The sequence below is a fragment of the Euprymna scolopes genome, chromosome 31, assembly GCF_053919585.1.
Source record: "Euprymna scolopes isolate OS-2025 chromosome 31, ASM5391958v1, whole genome shotgun sequence".
Taxonomy (NCBI): domain Eukaryota; kingdom Metazoa; phylum Mollusca; class Cephalopoda; order Sepiida; family Sepiolidae; genus Euprymna; species Euprymna scolopes.
The window spans coordinates 2421638-2443588 of record NC_136512.1 but is presented as its reverse complement, the minus strand read 5'-3'; the positions used below and the strand labels follow the sequence as shown (position 1 = coordinate 2443588).

The 21951-nt window shown below is 33.6% G+C and overlaps 1 protein-coding gene across 1 annotated transcript in view; it reads left to right on the top strand.

Annotated features, from left to right (window-relative positions):
* The window catches only part of LOC145255589 (Fanconi anemia group J protein homolog), a 100407-nt gene that overhangs the window by 20666 nt on the left and 57790 nt on the right, over positions 1-21951 (top strand). The window contains exons 5-8 of the mRNA XM_080114067.1: positions 5612-5725; positions 9463-9596; positions 11396-11589; positions 17272-17361. Coding sequence (XP_079970193.1) covers positions 5612-5725; positions 9463-9596; positions 11396-11589; positions 17272-17361 — 532 coding nt within the window. The remainder of the gene's footprint in view (positions 1-5611; positions 5726-9462; positions 9597-11395; positions 11590-17271; positions 17362-21951) is intronic.

Genomic DNA, 21951 nt, shown 5'->3' with positions numbered 1-21951 from the left:
CAACACTTGATCTAATCTATATGAAATACATAAACAACCAACATTTGATCTAATCTATATGAAATACATAAACAACCAACACTTGATCTAATCTATATGAAATACATAAATAACCAACACTTGATCTAATCTATATGAGATACATAAATAACCAACTTGATCTAATCTATATGAGATTCATAAATAACCAACACTTGATCTAATCTATATGAAATACATAAATAACCAACACTTGATCTAATCTATATGAAATACATAAACAACCAACACTTGATCTAATCTATATGAAATACATAAACAACCAACTTGATCTAATCTATATGAAATACATAAATAACCAACATTTGATCTAATCTATATGAAATACATAAATAACCAACACTTGATCTAATCTATATAAGATACATAAACAACCAACACTTGATCTAATCTATATGAGATACATAAATAACCAACACTTGATCTAATCTATATGAGATACATAAATAACCAACACTTGATCTAATCTATATGAGATACATAAATAACCAACACTTGATCTAATCTATATGAAATACATAAATAACCAACACTTGATCTAATCTATATGAAATACATAAATAACCAACACTTGATCTAATCTATATGAAATACATAAATAACCAACACTTGATCTATTATTTATGTATTTCATATAGATTAGATCAAGTTGGTTGTTTATGTATTTCATATAGATTAGATCAAGTTGGTTGTTTATGTATCTCATATAGATTTTTTTTTATTACATTTTCACCCCAAACAAGGCAAATTGCCACTTTGGTGTTGGGGGCTACTATCAGGGGCAACAACTACTGGGGTACTATGTAGGGATTTGGGCAGCAAGGTGTCGGTTCACGTTACACTTGAACTTCTGCACGTCAGTACTGTTGGGGAAGCAGGGACCTGGAATGGAATTCCAGAGTCTAGCGGTTCTGGGGAAGAATCTGTTGGAGTAAAAAGATCTTTTACATCTAGGGATCTCTACAGTGTGGGGGTGGGATTTAGCAGCCTGTCGGGTTTGTCGAGGGTGCTCACGTCGTGGGGGCACAAGTGATTGCAGTTCGTCAGAGCATTCACTACTAAAATACTTGTAGAAAAGGCAGAGGGATGCAACATTTCGTCGATGGGACAGAGGCTGAAGCTTAGATGCCAGTTCAGGGCCTATCAGGTTTGCGACTCTCTTTTGAACCTTTTCATGGAGCGAGAGACTAGTAGCAGATGCACCAGCCCAGATGTGGCAGCAATACTCCATACATGGGCGAATGGTGGCCTTATAGAGGTACAGGATACTTTCGGGTGTTAGTAGTTTTCTAGCACGGTAGAGAGAGCCCACCTTTCTTGCAGCGGCCCTGGCAATGCCTTCAATGTAATTGTTCCAACTCATGTTTCCTGTGAACGTTGGGCCAAGGAGTTTGAAAGATGGACTCTCAGATAAAGAGTCGTTGGCCATTACTATGGGTGGTAGAGAGGGTTTCTTGTAATTATTGAATGAAACTAGTTTAGTCTTGGCAGCATTGAACGCGACCAACCACTTTTGTCCCCATTCCACTACAGATTGGAGGTCTTCCTCTAGTGTTTCTGCCATTTCTTTAGAAATGTGTTCATTCGTCTTCCTGTCGTGTCTGCCATAGAGTGTAGTGTCATCAGCATATATACCCATCTCGGAGGCAATGTTGTCGGGGAGGTCATTTATGAATATCAGGAACAATAGAGGTCCAAGGATAGAACCCTGGGGCACCCCCGCATTTATATCATATTGTTTAGATGTACGACCGTCGAGGACAACCTGGATTTTTCTCTTATCTAAGAAGGATTTAATTATGTTAAGTATTCTACCAGTGATACCGTATGATCTGATTTTACTGAGGAGACCCTCATGCCATACCCTGTCAAAAGCCTTAGATATATCTAGAGCTACCGCTCTACCCTCCCCCGCTTTGTCCAGTGAATGGTATATATGTTCAGAGATCACAGTTAGGATGTCTGCTGTGGAACGGGCTTGTCTAAATCCATATTGTTTGTCAGTCAGTAGTTTAGCATCTGTAAGATGATGGACTAGAGCATGGTTAATTATGGTCTCAAATATTTTGGCAAAACTTGGGAGGAGGCTAATGGGGCGATAATTTGATGGATTAGATCAAGTGTTGGTTATTTATGTATTTCATATAGATTAGATCAAGTGTTGGTTATTTATGTATTTCATATAGATTAGATCAAATGTTGGTTATTTATGTATTTCATATAGATTAGATCAAGTGTTGGTTATTTATGTATCTCATATAGATTAGATCAAGTGTTGGTTATTTATGTATCTCATATAGATTAGATCAAGTGTTGGTTATTTATGTATCTCATATAGATTAGATCAAGTGTTGGTTATTTATGTATCTCATATAGATTAGATCAAGTGTTGGTTATTTATGTATCTCATATAGATTAGATCAAGTGTTGGTTATTTATGTATCTCATATAGATTAGATCAAGTGTTGGTTATTTATGTATTTCATATAGATTAGATCAAATGTTGGTTATTTATGTATCTCATATAGATTAGATCAAGTGTTGGTTATTTATGTATCTCATATAGATTAGATCAAGTGTTGGTTATTTATGTATCTCATATAGATTAGATCAAGTGTTGGTTATTTATGTATTTCATATAGATTAGATCAAGTGTTGGTCATTTATGTATTTCAAATAGATTAGATCATGTTGGTTCCAGGAAGAGAACATTGATTGAAATAAAATGGAATGAACAGACAACTATGAGATACATAAATAACCAACACTTGATCTAATCTATATGAAATACATAAATAACCAACACTTGATATAATCTATATGAAATACATAAATAACCAACACTTGATCTAATCTATATGAGATACATAAATAACCAACACTTGATCTAATCTATATAAGATACATAAACAACCAACACTTGATCTAATCTATATGAGATACATAAATAACCAACACTTGATCTAATCTATATGAAATACATAAATAACCAACACTTGATCTAATCTGAGATCACGAAATAACCAACACTTGATCTAATCTATATTAGATACATAAAACAACCAACACTTGATCTAATCTATATGAGATACATAAATAACCAACACTTGATCTAATCTATATTAGATACATAAATAACCAACACTTGATCTAATCTATGAGATCACGAAATAACCAACACTTCATCTAATCTATATTAGATACATAAACAACCAACATTTGATCTAATCTATATAAGATACATAAACAACCAACACTTGATCTAATCTATATGAGATACATAAATAACCAACACTTGATCTAATCTATATGAGATACATAAACAACCAACACTTGATCTAATCTATATGAAATACATAAATAACCAACATTTGATCTAATCTATATGAGATACATAAACAACCAACACTTGATCTAATCTATATGAGATACATAAATAACCAACATTTGATCTAATCTATATGAGATACATAAATAACCAACACTTGATCTAATCTATATGAGATACATAAATAACCAACACTTGATCTAATCTATATGAAATACATAAATAACCAACATTTGATCTAATCTATATGAGATACATAAATAACCAACACTTGATCTAATCTATATGAGATACATAAATAACCAACACTTGATCTAATCTATATGAGATACATAAATAACCAACACTTGATCTAATCTATGAGATCATGAAATAACCAACACTTGATCTAATCTATATGAAATACATAAATAACCAACATTTGATCTAATCTATATGTGATACATAAACAACCAACACTTGATCTAATCTCTGAGATCAGGAAATAACCAACATTTGATCTAATCTATATGAAATACATAAATAACCAACACTTGATCTAATCTATGAGATCAGGAAATAACCAACATTTGATCTAATCTATATGAAATACATAAATAACCAACACTTGATCTAATCTATATGAAATACATAAATAACCAACATTTGATCTAATCTATATGAGATACATAAATAACCAACACTTGATCTAATCTATATGAGATACATAAATAACCAACACTTGATCTAATCTATATGAAATACATAAATAACCAACATTTGATCTAATCTATATGAGATACATAAATAACCAACACTTGATCTAATCTATATGAGATACATAAATAACCAACACTTGATCTAATCTATGAGATCAGGAAATAACCAACATTTGATCTAATCTATATGAAATACATAAATAACCAACACTTGATCTAATCTATGAGATCAGGAAATAACCAACACTTGATCTAATCTATATGAGATACATAAATAACCAACACTTGATCTAATCTATATGAGATACATAAATATTTGAATATTCCATGTTAGTTCTCCTTTACATTTCAAACAATGAGTTCGTAAAAAAGTTGAGAACTTTATTCTTCTCTCCTCAATTGACCATTTAAATATGTTATAGTATTTCTTTCTTGTAATCTTACTGAATTCCAGGATTAGAATTAATCTAGTCTGGTGGAGTATCCACTTTTATGCTGTTAATTGAGGTAACGTTACTTGGCGAATGTGCACCATTTCTTGTAAAAGCCAATGCGGGTTAGCTATACAAGATCTTATTTGGGGTTCGACTACGATGACATTTAGAATATTTAGGCTGTTGAAATCTGTTACAAGTGATCTTCCTTGGATTGTATAAAATACTATGAAAAGTTTTTCACATTGAACTGTATTTTCCAACTTTTACCTTATTGTCAATGGCATAAGGAGCATTTTCTTTTTCGTTGTTTTATACGTGTACATTCAGTCTGTTGTCAAAATGTAAATAAAGCGTGCAGACGTGCCTCTATGTCTGCGTGTTTTAACAGGAAAAAGTCTGCTAATGTGTCTCTTCTTTTCGAAATTGTCATCCAGTATAAAGTCTACAGTCTGAAATCTATTTTAAAACAAGGTATGTTTTTATTTGATTCATTCTTAACTTTAATAATTGATCATTATAGTCAGGGTTTACTTGTAAGGAAAAGTATCCTAACGTGAGGTTGTCCTTTTTTTTTTTTCTTTTTTTTTTACAACAAAGTCATCACTTATCAAGGCTCAGAGGCCACTCGGGGATAAGGGTTAGCGTGTACAGTAGTCATTGAGACAATGTAGTAATCGTTAGTAATGTAAATTTGGCAAATTGGATTACTTAAGAGGAACGGCTCATCAAGAACTTGTTTACGTTGGACTTGAAGATGACTGTATTTTAATCAACTGGAAAGCAGGCAAACGGAAGAGAGTTCCACAGGTGTGCAGTTCTAAGAAAGAAGCTTTCTTCATGGAATCTACGTTTAGGTTTAGGCACAGATAAAGAGTGGGGGGGAAATTATTGATAGTGTTTTCAGCTAAACGAAACCCTTGTGCAGAGAGATCTTAGACCCTCGAGGATAGTGTCTAGTAGGCATTCAAGTTCTCTCCAGTATGCATATGTCCAACTAAAAGTCAAAAAGGACAGGTCAAAGTTGGTATATTGTGATAGTATTTCCTTAAAATAGAAAAAGTTTAAAATTCTAAAAATATTTTGTAATTTGAATGTTTTTCATTTTTCAGGTGCCCCGTGTGAAGCTTGTCAGGAAAATTTATCAGAAATGAATTTAAACAACAACAACAACAACCAAACTGCTAACCCTAACCATTACAAAAATGAACATAAAAATAATAATGGTATGTTTTATTAATATTTGCATTTTTTTTAGTATTGTTTTGTTTTATGCTTATGGGTTTTTTTAAATTAAAATTTTTGCAATTGTTTTTTTTTTCTTTTTTAAGTTTGTTTTTTTTTTAAATTAAAATTTTTGCAATTGTTTTTTTGTTTTTAAGTTTGTTTTTTTTAATTAAAATTTTTGCACTTGTTTCTTTGTTTTTAAGTTTGTTTTTTTTTATTAAAATTTTTGCAATTGTTTCTTTGTTTTTAAGTTTGTTTTTTTTAATTAAAATTTTTGCAATTGTTTTTTTTCTTTCTTCCTATTAACATGAAAAAAATAGATGAAAAAAATGTACCCCAAATAACTTCTACCAAATGCAAGAAAGTTGAATCTACTTAGCTATTTTTGGAACTTTAAAAAAAAATTTTTTATTTATTTATTTTGTATTGTAATCCGAAAGGCTTGTAAAAAAAAAAAATAACATTTCAGAAATTTGTTTGAAATGAATTTAAATAATAACAATAACAGCAATAAGCAAAACCCAACTATTACAAAAATATACGACAAAAATAATAACGGTATGTTTTATTAATCCCATTTTTTTTGTAGCATCGTTTTGTTTTTCTTTTTAATGAGTTTCATAATAATTTTTTGATAATAAGTTATTTTTTTAATGAGTTTCTTAATGTTTTTATAATAATAATTTTTTAATAATATTTTTTATAATAATAATGTTTTTACTAGAGAGACCTGTGGAAATTCCACAAAGGATTCATTCATATGTAATATATTGATGTTGGCATTCTGTAATTGTTCAGTGTAAATGGAGATGCTCTGATATTATCATAGCTCTTTTGCTAAAACTGCAAAAGTATTTATTTAAGCTAGCAAGGACGCTTGGTGTCTGCCCAGTCATAAAGTATGCTTAAATATGATATTTAAATTTTTGCGGATTTTGTATATATATTCTTGCAGCTTTCGGATCTATTATTATAGAGTTAATATTCTATTAATGTTTAGGCCCTGGATATGACCTTAAACTATATCCAGTGGTGAGGCCCCAGCTTGCGGGCTTTGGGGAGTGTGGAGCCACCCTTTAATTGCCATTGCTCCCAGGTCCACTCTGATCTAAAGTGGTAGTACCTGTTAGGGTCCCAACTATGGTTTAAATAGAAACCGACTTGAAAACAAATATATTCTATTAAAAAACTTTTTCCGAATCTTTGGATTCGGCATTAAATAACCTGAAAAGGGTTGATATGCCGTAAAACAAAAACAACCAACTATTAATTTTTATATATTATAAAGTTTCGATTTTAAAAATAAAAAAATATATCCATATGACTTGAGTGCATCAGCTTGAATTGAAACCAAAATTTATATATATATATATATATATACTAGCATTTCAGCCGGGCATTACCCAAGTGTTTGGAGGTGTATGTTGAGCTAAAAAAAAAAAAAGCAGTCAATTTTTTTAACTTTGACCCCTATTATGACACCTTAACAGCCAAATTTCTGGCCGAAAACTGATCAATGAAAATTTACAGTTATTGCGTTGGGAAATGTACACACACAGACAGATACACACACACACATGTTCACTTTTATAGATATATATAAACTTGACTTCATTCAGCTATAATCGAAACTGAAACTAAAACTTAAGAATTCTTGATAAAATTGTTTATAAAAAAAATAGATTACTAGAGTGACATCAATTATAATTGAAACCAAAACTTATGAAGAATCTATATATCTATTAAAGTGAACGTGTCTGTCTGTGTGTCTGTACATTTCCCTATGCAATAACTCTGTCAATTTTTAGTCTACACTCGAAATTTGATATACAGGGTACTGAGATTTGGGAAAATCTATGTGATCAGTTTTCGGCCAGAAATTTGGCTGTTAAGGGGTCAAAGTTCAACGATTTGACCTTTGAGAATTCTACCAAACTCATCCAACAATTTTGGATCTAAACACTTGAAATTTTAGATATAGCTTCCTTGGACATGGATCTAACTTAATAACTTGATTTGAGCCCAAAACAATAAATATTAAGGGGTCAAAGTTAAAAAAATTTACCGTTTTTTTTTTTTCCTTTTTTTTTCCCCCCCCTCAACATACACCTCCAAACACCCAGGCAATGCCGGGCACCCATGCTAGTTCTTGATAAAATTATTTATAAAAATAATAAATTACTGGAGTGACATCAGCTATAATTGAAACCAAAACTTATGAAGAATTCTTGATAAAATTATTTATTGCAAGAAATGGAAGTCCATAACAATTAAATGACAGTCACTATTAATATTGTAATGCCTACGAATTCTTATTAATCACTTAAAAATTATTTTATTTATAAAAATATATAACTACTTGATCAATTTTCGTGAATTTTGGAATATAATATTTTTTGATTTAGGGCAATTCTGGACAAGAACCCTATTTGATATACTTACGTATCAAGCAAAGCTATTAATGTACACCAAAAATTATGGAAAATTATTAAGTAAATTTTAGTATTAAATAAAATGAAGCTATTATATAAAAGGAACTGTATGTGTGATGGCTGGGCTGAATTTTCGCACAAATTTACTTTATGTATCTGACAGTGTTCTGAGATAGGTTTTGTATCGGAATGTCTTCACTAAGTCTCGATAATCAATAATCGAAATAATCCAATGAAAGAAAGAGCAGGCGATTTTGACCAAAGTTAACACCTTGTACAGCCTAACATCACAAGTACATTTGAGAAGTTTTATGACCATACAATAAAATCAAAACAAAATCCACAGTAGGTTATTTGATATGACAGGGGTTATGCAAAATGAATGTTTCTGTTTAGAGGACAACTAAACCATGACAGGAGGTGCCTTCAATAAGTTTGGAGATTTTGTTCGTATGGGCACTTTTATTGATAGTACACACATTAACCTCTTATCTCCTTCAAAGTAATCTTCCAACAATTTCTGAAAGGGCCCATGGAAGTTCTTTTGTATGAGGATGTCGATGACCCTCATCACAGCCTCTTTCATCTCCTCAATTGTCTCATAACGACAGCCTCTGAGGTTTTCCTTGAGCTAACCAACTCTAGTATACTGACTTCCTTACTCTTTCTACATCTCTTATCATCCCTCATAAACTCCTTGCCTTCCTTGAATCTCTTATGCAACTCAAAAACTGATGCTCGATTCATGCAAGATAGTCCAAAAGCAGTCTGAAGCATTCCGTACGTTTCTGTGGTATTTTTTACAAGTTTAAAACAGAATTTTATTGCATGGCATTCTTCTAAAGTGTCTTTACGTCCTATAGTCCCGACCTTGCTCCCTGTGACTTTTGGTTATTCCCTAAGCTCAGCCTTGACATGCTCACACAAGAGGACTTTCATGGAGCCTTTCAATAGTTGGAATGGTACAACAAGAGCATTGCAGCCGGAGGAGATTACTTCGAAGAGGATTAGTTTCATATGTGTGCTATCAATAAAAGTACCCTGGCAAAAAGGTTTGGAAACTTATTGAAGGCACCTCATACGTTGTAATGAGAACAAACAATAGCATTTGAAATGAACAGTTGCCGACAAACATTAAGGATTTTGCACAAAGAGTAGTGATCGAACACCTTAATGTTTCATAGATTGCTTGTTCTCAGTAAATACTACAGAATGGATCAAAAAATATTAAAAGTGAATATATTTTCAAGCAAATGAGAAATATAAAAAGTTAATGGAGAATTTCTTTTCGTTTCTGATTCTAGATCGATGTTGTAAGCAAGAATGTACAGACGATGCTGGATGTGCTAAAGCATCTGATCTTAATCCGCATCAAAAGATGAGTCCCGATGATGACGACGATGATTTTGTTGATTTGAATAAACGAAAAAGCAAACAGGTAGATATTTTTTCTCGGGGATTTTTTTACGATTTGGTCATCTAGAAAATTCTGAGCACTTTCGGAAAATAAAATTAAATTTTAGAATTTTGGAGATGAAGATAATTTCGTATTATTTGGATTATTCGGACTACTGTTCTCATTTATTTGTGTTATTTTCACGTTTTGATTGATGTAACCTCCAACCTTCTTTAGGTGTATTTTTTTTTTTTTTTTTTACACAGTGATCACCACTGATCAAGGCCCGGAAGCCACTCAGGGATAAGGGTTATTGCAAGTACATTAAGTTAGTGAGGAGATTTTCTGAAGTGTTTACTTAAGGGGGCGGTTCATTAGGAATTTGTTAACATTGGACTTGAAGACATCCAAGTTATAGTCCGGAGGGAAGCAGGCAGACGGAACAGAGTTCCACAGGCGTGCAGTTCTAAGAAAGAAGCTTTGTTCATGGAATCTGCGTTTTGATTTAGGCACAGATATAGAGTGGGGGAAATTTTTTACATTGGATTCAGCTAGACGGGTGTTTTTCGTGAAAGATTGGCGAGGGGGGACCAGAGATTGGAGTTCAGACGAGCATCTGCCATGGAAATAACGATAAAACAAGGACAGGCTCGCAACGTCTCTTCTGTGGGAGAGAGGTTGCAGGGTAGAGAAAAGGGCATCTCCCACTAAGCCACGAAGTCTATTTTGTACTCTGTCAAGGCAGGATAGGCCGTTTTTAGCAGCTCCTGCCCAGATATGGCAACAGTATTCCATCCTTGGACATACTTGGCTTTTATATAGATAGAGAATTGCATCATTAGTGAGATATCTTCTGGAGCGGTAGAAGGATCCCACCATCTTTCCAGCGACCTTGGCAACAGACTTGATGTACGTGTTCCATTTCAGATCAGGAGTAAAGGTCAAACCCAGAAGCTTGTCAAAACACGGAGCCTCACCCAGACGAGAGCCATCCATCACAATTGATGCCAGCTGGGGATCAGAGCGTTGATGATGTAAGGATAGTTTATTGCCCACACTAAGGATTGAACCTTCAACCTCCAGAAGAGTATCATTTAAAGAATTTTATCAAGTGTTTTATCCACTACCGATGTCGTAATTATAACATTCTGATATTGTCACCTGCAAGCAAATATTAATTCTTCATGAATTCAATTTCAAAACGATGACTTTTTACCATGTAGTATTTTTTTTTTTTTAGCTGTTTACATTAAGTGGCTTCATGCCTTGTCTGAAGGGATTTCCATAAAAAAAAAGTTTAAACAAAACTAAGAAAAAAAAAAGCAAATTATTATCACTTTTGCCTTTGTTTCATATGTTTTATAAATTTTCGGTTCGTCCAAAATTCCCCCTGTATTGAAAAACAAAAATAAAGAAAATTCTGTATGATGAACATACTCATAATGAACTGAAAATATCATATTCCAAAAATCACATAAATTGATCAAGTAGTTTTATTTATGAATTTAAAAAAAAAATCAAATTTAATGAGTAATAGAAGGGCGCCTAACTTGTCCACCATTTTGAAAACATTAAAAAAAAAGGGGAGATAACTCACATTTGCAAAATGTATGCGATAATGCCTACAAATTTCTATTAATTATTACAAAATGATTTTCTTTATAAAAATAAAAGTACTTGATCAATTTACATGAGTTTTGGAATATGATATTTTCATTTTGTCACAGTTCCATACATCCTACAGATTTTTCTATATTTTTATTTTTTTGATATGGTGGGGAATTCCGGACAAGAACCATGCTTTTCTATTCATTTACAAAATTGTTCTTTTACTTGAATAGAAAACAACAAAACGTGTCCGTCCCTATATAAGCATCGCCTATGAAACGCCAGACCAACATCTGCATCCAAGTACCAGTACAATGAGTAATGCTTGTGATCTGAGCCCGAAGAAAGAATTGATGCCGACTGCAGAAAATAAGGTGTGTACGTGTCATTGCAACGGAAATGAAGGCGGAAAAACTCCGAAGAAAAGGTTAATATGGTTTTTGTTTCATTTCCTTATTCAGCACGGAATCATGCAGTATTCAGAGATTAACGTGATTTATTTAATAGGTTGAATTAGTTTGCTTGAAGCATTGTTTAATGTGTATATAACAAGAAAGTTATGTTTATAGAAGGCAGAACAACACAAAGGTGTGATGGATAGATTTAAACTGATGCAACTGAAGATATAATGGTGGAACCAGCTATGCTGTTGAACTTTTATTGATCCAATTTATGTGTGTGTATATATATATTAAATAAACATGAATATACATAAGCGATCACACATATATGTATATATATATATATATGTGCATGTATGTGTGTACACATAGGTATATTTATATATAAAAAAAAAAAGAAAAAAAAAGGAAAACGTCTACCTTAAGCCACTAACCTAGTTCTAAAACAGATCCTTTGTTCGATAAAATGCATGCCCATTGGCTGATAGGAAGGGGTGCGGTGGATACTAGAAAGCTGATTGGCTAACTAAAAATCCTCAACATATATAAAAACAAGAAGCAACCACAGAATTCGCGCATAAGCCTGACGAATCCTATAGTGGATGAAACGCAGAATATTCAGTGTAGCTTAATCGCCATATATATTTTATAAATTACTATATATATATATATATATATATATATATATAAATTGGATCAATAAAAGTTCAAAGTATATATATATATATATATATATATAGATACTAACACCCAAAAGTATCCTATACTTCTATAAGGCCACCATTCGCCCATGTATGGAGTATTGTTGTCATATTTGGGCTGGTGCATCTGCCACTAGTCTCTCGCTCCTAGACAAGGTTCAAAAGAGAGTCGCCAATCTGATAGGTCCTGAACTGTCAGCTAAACTTCAACCCCTGTCCCATCAACGAAATGTTGCATCCTTCTGCCTTTTCTACAAATACTTTAACGGTGAATGCTCTGACGAACTGCAAGTACTTGTGCCCCCTCGACGTAAATACCTCCGACAAACCCGACAAGCAGCTAAATCCCACCCCTTCACAGTGGAGATCCCTAGATGTAAGAGGGCCTTCTACTCCAGTAGTTTCTTCCCCAGGACAGCTAGACTTTGAAATTCCCTGCCGGGTTCCTGCTTCCCCAACTGTACTAACATGCAGAAGTTCAAGTGCAACGCGAACCGACATCTTGCTGTGCAACTCCCTACACAGTACCCCTGATGCCCATGTCCATGATAGTAGCCCCCTACAACAAAGTGGCAATATGCCTTGTTTGGGGTTAAAATGTAATAAAAAAAAATTTTTTTTTAAATATAAAAATTTAAAAATAAGTTAAATAAAGAAATATAGAAATCTAATTTAAGAAATCAATAAATTGTATTAATTAAACATATATAATAGACATAGGTAATTAGTGGTAGCATCTTTTTTTTTTTTTTTTTTTATAAATTTAATAAAGATATGAAAATAGGTAGATATATAAATTAAAAAAAATATATACTTTGCAAAGATGCGATAGAAGTAAAGTGGTCTCACTTGTTTTCTTTTCCTTATAAAGGAAATATTTTTCCAATAATGTTTGTTTGTTAAAATGGTTATTATACAATAAGTCTGCAGAAAGGCTGTTCTTGTGAAAATTTTCAAACGACATAATGTTTGAATTTGTCCAAATAGTCGTGAAACAATTGTAACTACCGATGAAATACACTTTTTGTTGCTATCGACCCATTCTTTGAAATCTTGGTTTTTGTTAAAACAATATATGAATGCTCAATTATGAAATATGATAATTTTGTAGCTTACAGTTTAAGTCATCTCTTTTTGGCTTAAAATTTATTGGTATATGAACGATGACTGAATTATATAATAAATCCAATCTAATTCAGATTACTAGAAATAGGTATATAAGCGAATCCCAGAGGACATTGTTACTCCTTCCGATAATGGACTGCCCAGGTTGTATCAAATTCTCTCTTCCTATAATTATCAACAACCACTCAAAAAACTATTTTCAATATTTGTGCTGAAAAGCAAAATAAGTGTCTATTCACAGCTGAACATTTTGCTTACCGCATTTCATTTCCTCTAATGAATGAGCCATTATTGAAAATCCATGGATTAAGGAAATCAACATAACCCCTTCTATATATTCCTTTTGTCAAACAATAAATTCTTAATTCGAATATATGTGTTTATATGTTTGTTTTTTCAGAATTTAAAATTTAACCACCAAACAAATAAGTATATATATATATATATAATTATAAAACTCAAATTATCTGGTAACGATGTATGTAACCCACTTTCCAGTTTACGACATCTGGTTGCGCATGCGTGGCGCACTAAAATATTAATGTTATTATTTCGAAATTATTATTGAACATGGGAAGAGTGGGGTTTAAAATAATTTAAACTTAATACAGAAATGAACGATGTAAAAAAAAAAAGAAAGCAGACATTATTAACAATTGTTTATTTGGATAATTTAAATGCGAAAAAAACAAAACAAAAAACAATTGGGACGCTGAAATATTAACGTTATTATTTCAAAATTATTATTTAACATGGGAAGAGTGGGGGTTAAAATAACTTAAACGTAATACAGAAATGAATAATGTAAAAAAAAAAAAGAAAAGAAAAAAAGCAGATATATCAAAATTTGAATTTAACTATAATAATTATTATGGTATCTGTTCAGTGCACATTTACCTATAAGTATGGCCAACCACTTATAATTCAGTAACTGTAAATTATTTTTTTTTCAAAAAAAATCAATTATAATAAACAGAATGACTCATAGAAATCTATCTATATTTTTTCATTTTAATATACTTTCATAGAAATGTTTCTGTTATGTCACAAAAACTATTTTCTTTACGTCGCAAGTGTCACGCTCATACATGAATTCCATAGCTAATATAACATACTGACCCAACGGGTCATGGGTAGTCTATATATATATATATATATATATATATATATATATATATATATATATGCATATTTTTTATATACATTATATATACATTAGGTTAAAATAGTTTTCTTGGAGCATTGTTTAATCTATATCTCTATAAAAGTGTGTGCGTGTGAAGACTTTGGAACATCTTATTTACCTCTTTTTGTCTATGTTAAGAACAATTTCTCTCCCATTTTCTATTAATAAATCTATTTTCTACTTTATTTGTTTTCCTACTTTCTTCCTAAGCGGCTACAGGTCGATCATAGTATAACACACACGTCATAATAATACATAAAGAGGAGACTGAGTCTAGCGATATTATATTTGTGAAAAAGAAGATGCGGAGAAGAATAGAGAGTGGAATCAACCAAATTACGGATATGCTTCTGAACTTTATCAAAACCCCCAAATTTGACAGAGATTCACCAGCATAAATATGACAAGACATGCGATAAGAATAATATTTTTGGAGAAGACTACCTAAAGAAGGTTGAAGGTTACATCAAGACTCGGGGAATCAACCCCAACATCAAACACCACTACCTTGTGGGCCTTATCACAGCAAAAGGCTAAGAGATGGGAACTCTGACTTCAAATCCTACTGCTGCCTTGCAGTTTTCCTTAAAAGGCTATGGAATCTCAGCCGGAAAGAAAAGGCATATTAGCAGATACGATAGGGCGACTGTCTACCTCACTGAGATTACTTTTGTCCAGAAGCTGCGGCCTCCTCTGCTTCCAATCGTTGTGGGTTCGCTCCACCGGAAATGAGCATTGGAGGTTCAGAGAGTGTTTATCTGATGCGGTACAGATACTACACCTAAACTGCGCAAGCAAGTTAGGAGCCAACGTGGAAAGTCCTGTACTGAAGGATAAAGCACTGAGGCTCCGACTAGGCATCGTCAAGGCTGACGGACTGCATGATGATGATGATGATGAGAGAAGACTGAGACTAGCGACATGATGTCTGTGAGCATTACTAATTGGAGCATTCTACTTCTCCAGAAAGTTCCTGGCTTTTGGTGTAGAGAGTTCCATAAACCTGCAGTTCTTGGGATGGGAATTGCTGTATTGCAATGAAATGTCAAAACAGCGAATTAATGAAGACCACGGGATCAATGAGTGAAACGAGCTGTAAGAAAGGAAGCAGGAATTATCTGATAATAATTCTCAAGAACACATGCCATGGCTTTATGGCAGACTTCCAACAGTAACCTATCTCTGGCTCGGTCTTTATTTATCCCTCTTTCTCTCAAGTCCATTTTTATCAATTCCTCCCTTGTTTTCCTTGGCCTCTCGCTGAATTGAGCCGATTTCAACTGTTGATGAAAATATTTATAGAAAAGACTGACACTAGCAACATTATGTCTGTGAGAGAGACGGTGCAGAGAAGAAAAAGTGGGATTAATCAAATTACAGGTGTGTTTCTGATTGTTATCACCTGCTGAAATATGCCAACAGTACTCCATACATGGTCTGATAGTAAATTTGTAGAGATAGGAAAAATAGCCTCAGGTGTGAGAAAGTGTTTAGAACGATAAAGAGAACCGATTTTATGAGAAGAAGAAAGAGTGTTTTTTTTTTTTTTTGTTTTTTTTTACATGGAGTTCACCACTTATCAAGGCCCAATGGCCACTCAGGGATAAGGGTTATTGTGTATACAGTAATCTAAGGGATAGTGTAGTAATAGTATTGGAGAATTGGTAAGGTGTCATTACTTAGGGGCGGGGGGGGCGGTTCATCAGGAATTTGTTTGTGTTGGACTTGAAGACATCCAGGTTGAAGTTGGGAGGGAAACAGGCAAGCGGAACAGAGTTCCACAGGTGTGCAGTTCTAAGAAAGTAGCTTTGTTCATGGTATCTACGTTTTGATTTAGGCACAGATAGGGAGTGGGAAAAATTATTGACGGTGGTTTCAGCTAGTTGGGTGTTTTTTGAGAAAGATTGGCAAGAGGGGACCAAAGAATGGAGCTCAGACGAGCACCTGCCATGGAAATAACGATAGAACAATGACATGCTCGCTATGTCTCTTCTGTGGGAAAGAGGTTGCAGGGTAGAGAAAAGGACATCCCCCACCAAGCCACGGAGTCTATTATGTACTCCGTCAAGGCAGGATAGGCTGTTTTTTGCAGCCCCCGCCCAGATGTGGCAGCGGTACTCCATCTTTGGACGTACTTGGCTCTTATATAGATAGAGAATTGCATCATTAGTGAGATATCTTCTGGAGCGGTAGAAGGATCCCACCATTTTCCCAGCGACCTTGGCCACAGACTTGATGTATGTGTTCCATTTAAGATCAGGTGTAAAGGTCAAACCCAGGAGATTATAAAAGCCTGGGGCCTCGCTTAGACGAGAGCCATCCATTTCAATTGATGCCAGATGGGGATCAGAGCGTTTATGATGTAGAGATAGGAGCTTGGTCTTAGATGCATTAAAGGTAACCAGGTGTTAGATTTAACATATGAAATCCAATAAAAAATTTAATGAGAAAAATCAAGAAGTTTCAGAATCGATTTCTCATTAAGATTAGAGCTATTGATGAGAATCTCAGGAAAAAAGGGACACGACTACAATTGAAAGACATGAGCTGAATCTTAACAGGATTAAACGAAACAAACCATTTTTTATCCTCAATCAATAATTGAACCCAGTTCAACTTCTAGATAGATCAGTTGCAAATATGACAATAATATTAAAAAAAAAAAGTGATTTCATTTAAAGAACTCTTTATTCTAGGGTACCCACCATCTTTTTTGGAAGTCGTACGCACAAGCAGTTGAAACAGGTCATCAAAGAATTGAAACGGTCAGCTTATAAAAACGTAAGGTAAGTGACATCTTAAGTTTTGAATCGTGTTTTATTTATTTGCTATGTTTACAATTTATATTGTACTAGCGGGGGGGGGGGTACCCGGCGTTGCCCAGGTGTTTTTAGGTGTGTGTATGTGGGGGGATAAGTAATAACCCTGAAACGATGTTAAAAAAAGCGGAAAAACCAATAAAAAAAAAATTTAAAAAAGTGAAAAAAAAAAAAAACGCTGTTTGTATAGGGGGGGGGGTAAACTAAAGAATAAGCGAAGTAAAAAAAAAAATGAAAAAAATGTTGCCCGCGTGTCTAATGAAGTATAAGAAAAAAAATAGTTTTGGTCGTGAGGCTGGATTGAACCCGGGAGCCTTGACACGGAGGTGAAACAAACTGCAACCACTTAACCGTGTAGGCCAAGAGTAAGAGGAATTGGTTATAGTGTTAAAATAAGGCTTATAAAGCGAGTGAAAGAGGTTTGATTGACAGATAGCCACTAAATGGGGTCATCGCGTAGCAGTATTTTATATTTTTGTTTTACTTCACATTAGCATTTATTAAATTACGTATTTCGTTTCCTGTCTAGACATCTCTCTCTATCTCTCTCTGTCTCTTTCTCTCTCTCTCTCTCTCTCTCTGTTTGTGTATGTCTCTCTCTCTCTCTCTCTCTCTCTCTCTCTCTCTCACACTTCGTCTTCCTTACTCTGAAGACTGTTACTAAAAAAGAAAATGGCGTCTGGCTGTTTTTTTTTGTAAAAACTTTGATCGTTAATATTTTTTGTAAGCGTATTTTTTTTTTACTTCACATTTTTGGCTTGTTATTTTTCGTTTAACTATCGTATCTAACTATTTTTAATGTGCTAATAACTTTGGTAATGTTGTCATAGCGTAGAAGTTCATAGTTTAGCTTGTGTGAGGGTTAAATTTTTAAATTTTAAATTCAGACTGCCATTAGAGCTTGCTGACGTCAAGATCACGTGACATAACTCAGCGGGTTTTAAATACAAGTTAACCCAAAATAAACGGCCCCGTGTATACTTTATGTAGAAGAGTTGCCGCCCATATTTTTTGGGGCAGTTATAAATCGATTTAAAAATATGTAATGTTTAACATTAAAATGTCACTTTTTTTCGGGAAAATCGATCAGTTGACGCACTTTTGATGGTCCTTTTGGGCTAATTTTTCGATATTTGTCGTCTGGAGGGTGGGGCTTTAATATGATACCAAGTTTGTGAATTTTTGTTCCGTTGGTCAAAAGTTTTTAGCAGCACACAAGCATACATACATACAGTTTCGCTTTTATATATATAGATTTCTGTTTGTCTGGTTGTCTTCCACTTTTTCTCAGAAACTATCAGTCTGATCTGTCATAAATTTTGTATGGCACTTTATTATGATAACGTGCAACAAACTAAGTATTATGCAATCCGCTTGATGCATAGTTAGAGATTAATAAGAAATAATATTTAATGCAAAAACAAGCACAAATTTCACCATATTCAACCATCAATTTGGCATATAGCATTCATTCTAAGCAAACAAGCTATAACTTTTTTCCATTTTTAATAGACTAAAAGGTCTAGTATATATATATCTATCTCTATATATAAAAGCGAAAATGTATGTATGTATGTATGTACGCTTTTCACAATTTCTTAAAACTTTTTATATCATCTATAAATTGTAATATCTCACACTTAACCACGGAGCTCGCCTGTCTATTTAATTTTATTGACTTTCAAACGTTAATTATTCCACATTTCCCGCATCGGCACGCATTACATTCGGTTTTCGGTATTAAAAAAAGTGAAACTCGACTCTAATAACAGGCCCAGAGCCAGTGAACGTTTGTTCAATGTCGACTTCGTCATCAGACGGGGGAGCGGGTTTTTAAAAACAAACAAACCGATTTATTGACCTCATTAATAACTGTCCCGCACAAAATGCTAACTGCTGAATACCTATCGCCGTCACGTCAATCAAAAACGCGCACCTGTTTTTTTTCACACTTTACTATTTTCCAACTGCGCGTCGTCAAGGCTTTTTTTTTCACGGGCACTTGTTTTTTTCACACACACCTACAAACACCCGGGCAACGCCAGGTACCCCTCGCTAGTCTATATATATAAAAGCGAAAATGTATGTGTGTACGTATGTACGCTTTTCCTCGATGTCCACAAAAGGCTTCTTTCAGAGAAGCGCTTGCTCGGTTCACAACTTCTTAAAACTTTTTATATCATCTATAAATTGTAATATCTCAGAGTTATCCACGGAGCTTGCCTGTCTATTTCATTTTATTGACTTTCAAACGTTAATTATTCGACATTTCCCACATCAGCGCGCATTACATTCGGTTTTCGGCATAAAAAAAAAAACGAAACTCGACTCTAATCACAGGCCGAAAGCCAGTTGTCTCAAGAGAGCTAAGTACCATTTGTTCAATGTCAACTTTGTCATATCAGACTGTAGCTTTCATTTCACTCCTCCTAATAAACGGAGTGGGTTTTTAAAAACAAACAAACCGATTTATTCAAAACTGTCCCGCACAAAATCGTAACTGCTGAATAGCTATCGCCGTCACGTCAATCAAAAACGCGCACCTGTTTGTTTTTTTAACACTTTACTATTTTCCAACTGCGCGCTGTCAACGCCTCGGGTTTTTTTCACATACCCCGAAAAACACCCGGGCAACGCCGGGTACCCCTCGCTAGTATATATATAAAAGCGAAAATGTATGTATGTTTGTATGTCTGCTAAAAACTTTCGGCAGACACAACGAAAATTCACAAACTCAGTATCATATCGAAGCCCCATCCTTTGCTTGAAAAATATCGAAAAATTGGCCAAAAACATTAATTTTTTCACCCCGAAATCAACAATTTTCTACAGGGGGGGGGGGGTCAACAAAAACCGTCCTCTCATGACGACGACTGGTTCTACGCATTCGTCAGATGACGTCATGACCTGATTTAGTTTAAATAGTTGAAAAACAGAATAAATTTCATGTACGTCGCGTTAGGTCAGTCGATTACCGCGTTGGTTCATTATGTAAACGTTTTGGGTTCGAATCGTGGTGTGAGATGTCTTTTTTTTTTTCTTTTTTTTTCGATTTTTAAAATTTAAATATTGAACCAATGTTATTTAAGCCATTTTTCACGTAACGTTCGTTTTTCTGCTTTTTGTTTTTTTTACTTCGCTTATTCTTAGGTTTTCATTAACACCCCGACCGACCACACACCCACCGATTTTTTTTTTAATTTTAATATCGAAACAGGCTTATTTAAGCCATTTTTCACATGTTTTTTTTTTCGTTTTAACATTCGTTTTTCTGTTTTCTTTTTTGTTTTTTCGATTTTTACATTTAACATCGTTCATTTGCCTTATGTTAGTTTTTTTTTGTGTTTTTTTTTTCGATGTTTTAATTCCCACCCACCCCTCTCCCCCACTTAAGTTTTAACGTTCGTTTTTATGTTTCTTCGCTTATTCTTACATTTTCATTAACAACCACACACACCTACAAACACTTGGGCAACGCCGGGTACCCCCCCCCCTAGTCTAATATATAAAAGGCAAAATAGGTGCGCGCGTTTGTGTATGTCCACAAAAGGCTTTTTGCATCAAGGTTTTTTTATTGGGCTTCTTGCGTCAGTTAGATTCCAAGAGAAGTTTCCTTATATTTCCTAGATCGTAAAAGCAACGTTCATTTCCGCGCCGCGTGTGTGATTCTTAAGTTAATTACAAACACATTGATTTTGCTATCTGCTATGGCATAATGGTTAGCCAGAAAGACTAATTACTCTAAATTTTCAAGTTTGATCCCACCTCTCTTTATTTATTTATTTTTTTTGTCATCTGGGGAAAAATTAATTATTAAGTCTTATTTTTTACCTCCTATTCCTCCTTTGTGGTACGGGTTCCAGCCTGCCTACGTACTACCACTTTTTTTTTTTTTTTTAACGCCTCCAAACACCCAAGCAACGTCAGGTAGCCCTGCTAGTATAAAATAAAAAATAAAAAAAAGCAACAACCTACCGTAACAATTTCTGTTTTATTCTTGTAACAATTTTTTTAAGTGGAAAAAATAAACAAGTTGTATTTTTTTATTTATTTATTTTTTTTTTTCAACCATTTTTATTTAGGTCAAACAAAGTTGAACAAAATTCATGAGAAAATAATTTTTTTTGTTTTTCATAGTTTTTTTAACTTTCATAGTTTTTTTAACTTTAATTTTATTTGTTTTCCATGTATTATTTTTCTATATTTTTATAACTAATGTTAAATAAACTTTTTTTGTTTTTTTGGCCAACTGTTTTTTTTTTTTGTTTTTTTTTTAAATTGAATTAAGACAAGCGGGATATTCCCTTAGCATTAAGTAGAATTTTCTATGGTTGCATCAGATGATGTCAAAATGGGGTTAGAAAAGACAGCGGATGTGGAAGAAACTTTGCCAACCCAAACGATATATGGTTTAAGATGGAGACAAAAGGATCCTTTCCAAATTTCTGTTTCCACATAAACTCGAAAAATTTGCTAAGAAATTCTTCAAGAACCTCCCGACTGGTCCCGTTGATTTTTTTTTTTTTTTTTTTTTTTCAATATTTTCTCCAAAGATCG